General features: G+C 41.8%; 1 protein-coding gene across 1 annotated transcript; it reads left to right on the forward strand.

Moving 5' to 3' along the window:
* The first annotated feature begins 1010 nt into the window (after positions 1 to 1010).
* Positions 1011 to 1502, forward strand: LOC141641189 (uncharacterized). The gene has a single exon (XM_074449860.1). It carries the CDS (start codon positions 1011 to 1013, stop codon positions 1500 to 1502), a length of 492 nt encoding a protein of 163 aa, XP_074305961.1.
* Positions 1503 to 10902: the final 9400 nt, after the last annotated feature.

Here is a 10902-nt window from a genome sequence, read left to right on the forward strand (position 1 = left end):
TCAATCAAATCTCTCTTTAATTTTGTAATCAACAATTAATCAAGTTTTATTTCCTTAATCTCTCTTTTGTTCATCCTTTATTTTGGGTAATTGAAGATTATTTGGGTTATTATTGGGAGATTGACAACCTCTCAATCAAGCATCAAGTACTTCTTTTATTCTTTGCTTTATTATTGGAATCATTAGTAGGTATAATTCTCTTAATCCCTTTTTAATTTTTGTTAATTACTTTCATTTATTCATCATGTTTCACTTTGTTGGTATGATTGACAACCTTGCTAGCATGTTCAATATGATAATGAGTGACTAGTCACCTATCTAGGGTTAATGGGTAATTAGGGGAAACCAACATGGGGAATGATTCATGCTTAAATTAATATGCTTTCATGGTTTATTTGCTTGCTTGTTTTGATCTCAACTCATGCACATGTTATGTTTGATGAAATGCGAGCCTATGAATCCTAGCATTTTTTACCCATCACCTATCTTTTCAATGAGACTTGTAAGACATAAACCAACTCGAGTCTCATTAGACCATGCATGTTGTTGAGTAGGGAAGACTAAGTCGACTTGTAGGCGTTGAACAATCTAATCGATTCGGCTCTGGGACCCAAACTTTCCTAGGATTGTAAGATATAACCCAACTCAATCCATCACAACAATAATTGCTTGCTTATAATTTGAGAACATGTTTGTATGATCAATTCCCATTAATCCCCTATGACCCCATGATACCCTAGTGCTTTTTATCAATTGTTTACAACCCTTTTAATTCATCTTGCTTGTTTACTTTCATTGCTATTTAGTTTAGTGACCTTCTACATCAACCCAAATTGTGACACTCCTAAGACACCACTAGTTGCAATAGAAATCTCATCTCAATTCCCGTCCCTTGGGATCCGACCTTTACTTGCCTCTTTACTAATTGTAGAGTTGTTTGTGAAGCTATAAATTGTGTTTTGGTCTAGGTGATCCTAACGACAAGTTACCGAAAAGATTTAGTCCGACCAATGTCCAATTATTCAGTACACTTAAGTGGCTACGATTTACAATTTGAGCCCAGGACGACAATCAAGTCCTACGCATTGGCAGATTTTGTGCCAGATTTTTGTCCTGCTACCCAAGCGGAGGCAGAAAAGGAGATGCTGACATTATGCAGAGACCAGAAAAGTGGAACTTGGATCTTATACATCGATAGGGCCTCAAATGCTCGAGGAACTGGTGTGGGTCTGGTCCTCCGATCCCCAAAAGGAGATATGATGGTACAAGCAGTCAGGTGTGAATTCAAGGCCACTAACAACGAAGCAGAGTACGAGGCACTCATACTCGGGATGCAAATGGCGCGAGGACATAAGTTCAAGAACCTGAGAGTATACAGTGACTCGTTAATTATGGTGAACCATGTGAACAATGAATACGCGGCGCGTGACTCTATAATGATAGCCTACCTAAAGGTCGGCACAGAGCAGAAACTGAAACTCCGGTCTTTCAAGATCATATAGATCCCAAGGGATCAGAACGTGGAAGCAGATGCCTTAGCCACAGTGGGAGTCATTTTCAAGCCCGTAGACCTATCTAGTATACCCATTACCATGTACTAACTCCAGCTATATAGAAAGAGCTGGAGCAGAATCAACAAGAGGGAATAGCTCACGTGCAACACGTGAACGGAGTTGAAATCCTGGTATCAAATGGAAACCAACAGATGGATCCAGATTGGCGAAACCCTTATGTCGAATGGCTGAAAGATGGGAAACATCAAGAGAATAAGAAAGAAGCACAGAATTTCAGGATCAAGGCTTCCAGATTTGTGTTAAAAGATAACATGCCCTTTAGGAGATCTTTGGCAGGACCTTACCTCAGGTGCCTGAACAGGGAAGAAGCCAGCACAGTGCTGCAGGATATACACAGCGGTGAGTGTGGAAATCACGCTGGGGGGAGAAGTCTATCCAACATAGCCTTAGGAAAGGGATATTTATGGCCTACTATGAGGCAGCTCCAGCAATACACCAGCCAGCAGAACCGCTGCATCCGATCATCTCCCCATGGCCATTCATGATGTGGGTGATCGACATAGTAGGGAAACTAGCCAGGGCACCTGGAAATAGAGTATAAATGCTTGTTATGACAAATTATTTCTCAAAATGGATTGAAGCTGAAGCAATGACGGAAGTGAAGGAGTCCCAAGTGATCTCTTTTATAAAACATAACATCATTAGCAGATTTGGGATACCATCTGAAATCATATGAGACAATGGGTCCCAGTTCATATCTGATAACACTAAAGGGTTTTGTTCGCGATGGAACATAACATTAAGAAAGTCTGCTCCCCGGTACCCACAGACGAACGGACAAGCAGAGTCCATCAATAAAATATTTGTAGAGAACCTCAGAAAACGGCTAGAGGAACTTGGGGGTAAGCAGGCAGACGAATTACCACTAGTACTCTGGTCGGATAGAACGATGCCTAAGACAGCAACAGGACAAATGCCGTTTAGCCTAGTATTCGGTGCAAAAGCCATAATTCCATCAGAAGTTCTGGTACTAACGCACAGGTATGGGTGCGAGACAGTAGAGCAGAATTAGATCAAAATGACCTGGAACCTGGACACATTTGACGAACTAAGAGAAAGTGCTTACATACGAATGGCATCGTATAAGAAATCCGTAGCAAGAACGTATAATAAGAATGTCAACATAAGGACCCTCACAGTAGGGGACCTGGTACTCATAAGAGTGTTTGAAAATACCAAGAATCACAGGGATTGGAAGTTTGCTTACAATTGGGAAGGAACGTATCAGGTCGAAAGCATTGTCGGGAATGGGGCATACTCGTTGATGACCATGCAAGGTCATATCCTGCACAAACCCTGGAACATTCGCCATTTGAAACAGTACTTTGTCTGACAAAGTGCTGAAACCTTAGTGTACAAAGGACCTTTCAACAGTCCATGAAGCAAAAAAAAAAAAAAAAATCAAAAAAAAGGGGGTCGGGGTCATATATATACTATGCTTATTAAGTTTTTGTTTAGTTCTTTCGTTTGTTTTTCTTTTTTAATTTTTTTTCTTTTTGTTTTTTGAATAATTGAGTCGTTTTAAAAACTAAGTAGTGCAAGCTGTGGCTTCCTGGATCCAGTCGTTGCCTTGGAACACCGTGAGATAGCACCAGGTAATTTGTGTTGCTTGGAAATTTTCTACTTCTAGGACGAAAGGCTTTGAGTGCTAACGTCAGTTGTTTGTCTGGCAGAGTAAACTTTAATGGTCCAATCCCTACCATGTGGGGTAACAAGATGTTGCGGAGTTAACCATATGGAGGGCATACGGTCTTGAGATAGCAGGGCACAGCGATACAAAGACCACCTGCATCTCACGTTAATCCCCGATAAAAGCGTAGCCATGTACATAGGAGCATGCATGCAATACAAATGGTGGAACCATAGGGGATGCAACATCCCCTGTTAACCGGAAAAGGACAATGAGAGGTACGCTTTAACTAGCTATCCAATTGATAAAGTATTTTATGTCATGGGTAAAATATTTTATCAAACACCTGCAAGCAGGGGCAGGGACTGTGTGCATGGAACCAGGGCAGTCTCCTTGAAAATAACAAACTGGAACTAAACCCAGACTAAGAGGACATACCACAAATCAGTGCAAAGTATAACAAAAGAGGCCTGTAAGCCAGGCCTAGGGCATTTCAAAATAAAGGCACCTGCTACCCAGAGCAAGCGCGAAAGGTTTCAGCCTGCACACCGACATGCGTAAGCAACCACAAAAAAAAAGTGTTTCATAAGTATAATTACAAACTTGCACCACACAGGGCCAAGTCCCAAAAACATGATTAAAAATTTTAAGAGAGGTCAATCCTCTCAATAACAGCATCCTTATTTTTGCCCTGCTCCCTGTGCACTGTCTGCTCCCTTAGTGCAGGTACCTGATCAGCTGCAGTAGTCACCATAACATCGCCACCAGATGCCTGTGCCAGGATTTCCTCTACAAAATTTATCTCAAAGATGGTTCCAGAGATATCCATGACAATAAATTCAGGCTCAGGGTCAGCAACCTCAGCCTTAGGGGAGCACAGAGCACTCAAGTCCATACCATTGGGAAATGCACGGGAAAATTCAGCCTGCTCCTCCTCCATTGGGAAAAGCCCTGATGCAGTCGATCCTCCCATCAAAAATAGTGTAGGCTCCCACGTTCTTGGCCAGTTCAGCCATCTCCTCGGCACGAGCCTTAGCCTTTGTCAGTCCAGTGGTCAGAACAAAGTTAGCTTCATGCGTCCTGGCTAACTGATCATTGGCCTCCTCCCTCTCTTTCTTGGCTGCACAAAGCTGCCCCCTCAGCTTACCACAAGTGGTCGTTAGCTCCTTATTCTTCCTCACTGCCGCCAGGCATTCAGTCTTGGCTCTCTTCAGCATCTTGCGGAGGTAAAGGGAAGATTGCAGAGCCTAAGGTACATGAGAAATGGTTAGTAAGGAAGTATCAAAATAATGAAAGCAAGGAATAGAGAGAACAAGAGCAAACTTACAGCAAATCTTTGTTCAGTAGCCAGACCAGTCATCTCTTGGAGGTCAGTCTCATCAAAGATCTAGGGGCAGGCTGGCGTGAGAAGACGCTTCATCGAGGGCAGTATTTGACATGCTCTGTATCCCCAACGCCAGCAGGGAGACGTATCAGGTGTTCTTCAGCACGAGTTGGAGAGCCAGTGGCACGAGAGATAGGACTAACCTCAATCGGTTTAGGAGTCGGCCTGGGGGTAGGTCTTATTTTCGAGGAAGTAGGGGATGGGGTGGATTCAGCAACCCTCTTTCTTGCTTGGCGCATCAGGATCTTAGAAGCAGTGGGTCGGGTACTTCATGTACGCCCCGGAAGGCAGTTGGGAGATCTCAAAATCAAGAATCACCAAGATCAAGCATGAAATAGAAAATGGATACTTACCAAAAGACATGGTTTCTTCGGTGGAAGCGGTGACAGGACCAGAAAGCAGTGCATGGAACATTTTTTTCTCCTCAGGAATGGAAAACAGCTTGGCAACCAAGGTGTCCTCATCAGCAGACTTCGCAGGATTCTTATGTTCTGCAGGAAAGCACAGGGTAAGGGGCATAAGTAGCAGAAGGAATCACAAGAAAAGACATGCAAGCACACTTACTCTTGGTCTAGATCCAGCGTTCGAAGAGGTAGTCTGCATGCAAGGGGATAGAATCAAGCTTAACATAGAAGAACCCCTCATACTAACCATCATCTTTGCCCTTGGCCGCGGACTGAAGAAAGTTTTCAGTCTTCTCCATGGTCCTAAAGGTATACTAGCCATTTTCTAGGGATCGACAATCAAATCTGTGAGCCAGATCTGCTAGCCCGATTTCAGCACCCAGATTGTTGTCCAGGGCAACGGTAGACAGAAGGATTCTCCATGCATATGGAGAGATTTGAGCCATGGGAAGAGAGTTCAGACAAATGAACTCTTGAATCATGGACGAAAAAGGAAACTTGAGACCAAGGACAACAGGGTATGTATATAAGCTGATCCACCCCTTACGTATAGCGTCATCTTTCTGGCCGAGGCCAAGGATATAAACCACCACATCGTCACCCACACCCAGAAATGCTTTGATTCTGGTAATGTCGTTTTGGGTGAGGGAGGAGTCGCAAAAGTGGGGTTTTTTAACAATACCCTAGAAGGGAAAGTGTCTTCTGCAATGAAGTCGACGGGGGCAGATGAAGAGGAGGCTTAGCGTGTTTTGGCCATGATAAATTAAAAAGAAGGTGGAAATGGAGTACCTAAGAGACGATGGAAATGAGGCGGCGCTGACAGCAAAAGTAGGCGAGGAAGGCGATTGGAGGATATAGGGTTTTATGAGATTTGAGGGGTTTGTGATGATTGATGAGAGAGAATGAGGGGGAGATGGATGGAGGATAAATAAAAGAGGTGGTTGGAGTATAAATGAGAGAATCTAGGGATTGGAGAGGAGTATGCAGGAAGTCACTCAACGATACTCTACGATTTCCCGCTCAACTACTAGAAAATGATTTTCGCGAAAAATTGGGGGCAAACTATTAGGCCCAATTTCTGGATCTAGGCTGAGTTAGGGAAGCGGGCCTGGGAGAAGGATAATATTGGACGGGGCAGCAGGCGAGGGAGAATTTGATTTGGACTGAGGTAGTGACAAGACCACGGGTGAAATAAGGAAGTCCAAGTTGTTACCAAATTCCGAATAAGGAAGTCCAAGATGTTACCCAATTCCAAAGACTTGGGGAGCAAGTAAAGAACCCTCGATGCAGAGCTTCCCTATATAAGTGCCATAACGCAAGACCAAAGATTCATTCATAAATACATACGAGAAACCCTAGCCTTTAAAGTATCATCGTTTTTAGTCTTGGTGGGATTCCGTCTCCCCCTCGCGGTTGTTTCCCATATGGCTTTTCCGCGTAACCAAAATTCCTTGTGTTCTTTATTTATCCTTGTATAAACTCACATATAGCATATTTCAACATACAAAAATCATCAAATATAACCGTAATATTGATTAGGCACTAAGACCACTTTAACCCTATTTGGTAGAAATATACCAAAATAGGTATCACCAAGTCAGGATAATGGAAGCGGATGGGTGGAAAACAGCTTTCAAAACCAAGCATGGACTATATGAGTAGATTGTCATGCCATTTGGATTATCAAATGCACCCAGCACCTTCATGAGACTCATGATTGAGGTGTTGAGGCTTTGCTTGGTAAAGTTTGCAGTTGTCTACTTTGATGACATCCTAATCTACAAGAAGAATCAATCAGATCATATGAAACACTTGGAAGAAGTCTTCAGGATCCTTAGGGATCAAAATCTGTTTAGCAAATTAGAGAAGTGTACCTTCATTGTTGAGAAAGTTACATTTCTAGGGTATATTGTGTCTGGGAGGAGTATCTCTGTTAATCTGGACAAAATTACAGCAATACAGTTATGGCCTACCCCTAAAACCATTATTGAAGTTAGAGGATTCCATGGTTTGGCTTTCTTCTATAGGAGATTCATCAACGACTTCAGTTCTGTAGTAGCACCAATCACTGAATGCTTAAAGAAAGGAGAGTTTTAGTGGACCGAGAGAGCTCAGCAATCCTTTGAAAGGATTATGAAATTAATGTGTGAAACACTAATTCTGAGACTACAAAATTTTGAGCAATTATTTGAGGTTGAATGTGATGCCAGTGGGGTGGGAATAGGTTCAGTCCTAATTCAATGCCAGAAACCTGTGGCGTACTTCAGTGAGAAGTTGAATGGAGCCAAGCTGAAGCACTCAACATATGATATAGTGTTTTATGCCATCATTAGGGCATTAATGCACTGGAGCCATTACCTGAAACCTAGGCCATTTGTTCGGCATTCTGATCATGAGGCCCTAAGATACATCAACAATCAAGCTAAACTCAGTCAATGGGTAGAGTTTCTGCATTCATTCACATTTTCTAGAAAGTACAAAGAAGGGAAAATGAATGTGGTGGCTAATGCTTTATCAAGGAAACATTCCTTGCTTACTGTCATTGAACAGAATGTGTTATGGTTTGAATTCATGAAGGAAATGTACAAGGAGGATCTTGACTTTGCTGAAGAATGGTTAGCTCAGAATGAAGGTCACAGCACCCAGGACAACATATATCATCTCCAGGAAGGATTCCTGTTCTATGGAAACAAGCTATGTGTACCAAGAGGCTCCTACAGAATTTTACTGATTAAGGATGTACATTCAGGGGGCCTGGGAGGACACTTTGGTGTTCATAAAACCTTAGAAATATTACAGGTTCAATTTCATTAGCCCAAGATGATTGGGGATGTTCATATTATTCTAAAGAGATGCTCAGTGTGGCAAATGTCCAAGAGTTCATTTCAAGTAGGGTCATACACTCCCCTACGAGTCCCTAACCAACCTTGGGAGTATGTGAGTATGTATTTCATTGTTGCCCTACCTAGAACACAAAGAGGAAAGGATTCAGTCATGGTTGTGGTTCACAGATTCAGCAAAATGGCACATTTTATTACTTGTAAGAAAACTGAGGATGCTGTCAGTGTGACTGAGTTATATTTGAAGGAAATTGTGAGGTTGCATGGAGTACCTAAGACCATTGTATCTGTCAGGGATACAAAGTTCATGAGTTATTTCTGGAAGACCTTGTGAAGGTTGCTCAACATAAAGCTCCTATTCAGTACAACTCTTCACCCTCAAACAGATGGCCAAACTGAAGTCACAAATTGAGCTTTGGGGAGAATCCTGAGGTGCATAGTGAGTATATCCTTAAAGGGTTGGGACCTGAAATTATCTTAGACGTGTTTTCCTTCAACAGAGCACCATCAAGTGCAACATGCCATAGTTCTTTTGAGGTTGTCTATGGAGTGAAACCTCTAATGCAATTGGAATTATCTAGTATACCAAGAGAGGAGCTGAACTTTGAAGCAAAAACCAGAGCTGAACAAATGATGAAGCTCCATGAGTCAGCCAGGAAAGAGATTGAGAAAACAAATGCAAGATACAAGAAACAGTCTAAGAATCCAAGAAGGAAGAGGAAGTTCATGCCAGGGGACTAGTCTGGGTCAATCCGAGGAAGGAAAAGTTCCTTGGAAGGAGAAAGAACAAGCTAATGCCTAGAGCTGATGGTCCATCTGAAATTATTAAGAGAATTGGTCCTAATGCCTACAAGGTTGACCTGCCTGGTGAGTATGGGGTTCATTTGTGCGGTTCGAAACTTTGTCGTCTAAGTCAACTAACCAAAACAATATTTATAACTAAACAAACTACTCTTAGTAGAGTGGTAAGTAAAAGTCGGATCCCAAAGGACGGCTATTGAATTAAGTTATCGGTTGTATAAAGTTATGTCTTAGGGTGTCACAAATTGGGTTGAGATTTGAGGTGTCAAGCTACACTACTTTAACAATGAAATGTAAAGAAATGAAAGTAAAACAAGCAAGTAAAGTGGGGGTTTGTAAGCAATAGATTACGACACTAGGGTATCATGGGTTCATAGGGGATTCATGGTGGTGATCATACAAACATGTTTACATAGTTGCAAGCAAATTATTGTTGTATTGGAATCGAGTTAGTTTATGTCTTACGATTCATAGGAAGATTTGGGTCCCGAAGCTGAGTCGATCAAGACTGTACAACACCTACAAGTCGACTTACTTTCTTCCTATTCATTTCTATGCATGGTCTAACAAGATTCGAGTTAGTTTATATCTTACAAATCTTGTTGAATAGATAAGAGATGTACACATGCAAGGTTTGTTAGTCAAGCAATTTATCAAGCATAACATGTGCATAGGTTGACACTACAACAAGCAAGCAATCTTATGATAACATATTAGATTAAGTATGAATCTACCCTCATGTTATAGTTCGCCTAATCCCCCATTAACACTAGCTAGAATACTACTCACTCATGGTTATGGTAAACATGCTAATAAAGGTGTCAATCATATTAGCAAAGTTAAACATGATGAATGAATAGGCAATAATTAATTAAGCAAGGGTAAAAGGGATTATACCAACTTTAAGGATGATCCAAATAATAAGCAAAGAATAATCGAAGAACACTTGATGAATGATGAAGAGTTGTCAAGTCATCAATAAAACCAAATAATCTTCAAATTACCCAACTAAAACTAAAAACACTTGAAGGATTAAAGAGGAATTAAGATTTGATTAATATTGAATTAAGAGAATGCAACTTTATTAATAATATATAAACTTGATTAATGCTAAATTCTAACTTGATGATTAACCCTTTAACACAATGAGGTATTTATACGAAGTACAAGTATTTGGGTGAATAAGGGCTTAAATGACGATTAAGTCCCTAAGAAGAGGATTAGTGCTTTGCAAGTCCATAGAGAGACGCCCAGATTGAGGATGGAGACAAACGCGTACAGCCCAGTGATCTGCTCGACCTGAAGACGAGACACTCAGATTGAGGCTTGAGATGCCCGGATTGATGATGGAGATGCCCGACCTGGGCTCGGGATGCCCGGATCATTGCTCAACTTTCCTTCTTCTTCTTTGACTGCCTAAGGATCCGTGGGGATCATTGGTAGGTCGTGAGGGTCTTCATCATTGCCCATTCTACTTCATTTATTTACTTTGGCCTTTAGTAATGGTTTTCTCTTTGATGCTTGGTCATTAGATGCACTCCATTTAGCTTTACTTTGCTTCATAAATGCAGGGCTAGCAATCCTCTCCTACCAAGGACACAAAACCTCAAAGAATATTCAAAGTAGAGTACTAAAGATAAGAAACGACCCTAAATAGCACTAGAAATCATAGGAACGAGGCTAGTTTGGGGACTAAATGTGCATAAATACGAGTCACATCATTCATGGAACCTTTAATGTGGGAGATCTCAACCCATAATATGATTCTGAGGAGGAGGAGGCCACAGGCTTGAGGACAAGCCCTTCTCAACCAGGGAAGGTTGATGTAGGAGCAATAGGCCAGGCCAACACCAGTCAAGAGAAGGATAGTCTGATTCAGAAGCCAGGCAACTCAGGCACTGTCAATGCCCTTAACTCACTTGCTGCCAGTCCAAGTTCTGAGTCCATTTTCAAGAATGCCAATCCCAACCACCAGCTACCACCAGGGTGATGTGACTCATATTTGCACACTTTTAGTCCCCGAACTTGCCTTGTTCCTATGCTTTCTTGCATATATTAGGGTCGTTTATTATCTTTTAGCTTCCCACTTTGCATATTCTTTGAGGTTTGTGTCCTTGGTAGGAGAGGAATACTAACCTTGCATTTTTGGAGCAATTTAGAGCCAAATGGATCGCATATAACGACCAAGCAACAGGGAGGAAACCGATACTAAAGGCCTAACACTACAAGAAAAACGCGGGTTAGTGACGGGCCTACCGACGGAAAAAAG

This window comes from Silene latifolia, chromosome 2, assembly GCF_048544455.1.
Source record: "Silene latifolia isolate original U9 population chromosome 2, ASM4854445v1, whole genome shotgun sequence".
NCBI lineage: Eukaryota > Viridiplantae > Streptophyta > Magnoliopsida > Caryophyllales > Caryophyllaceae > Silene > Silene latifolia.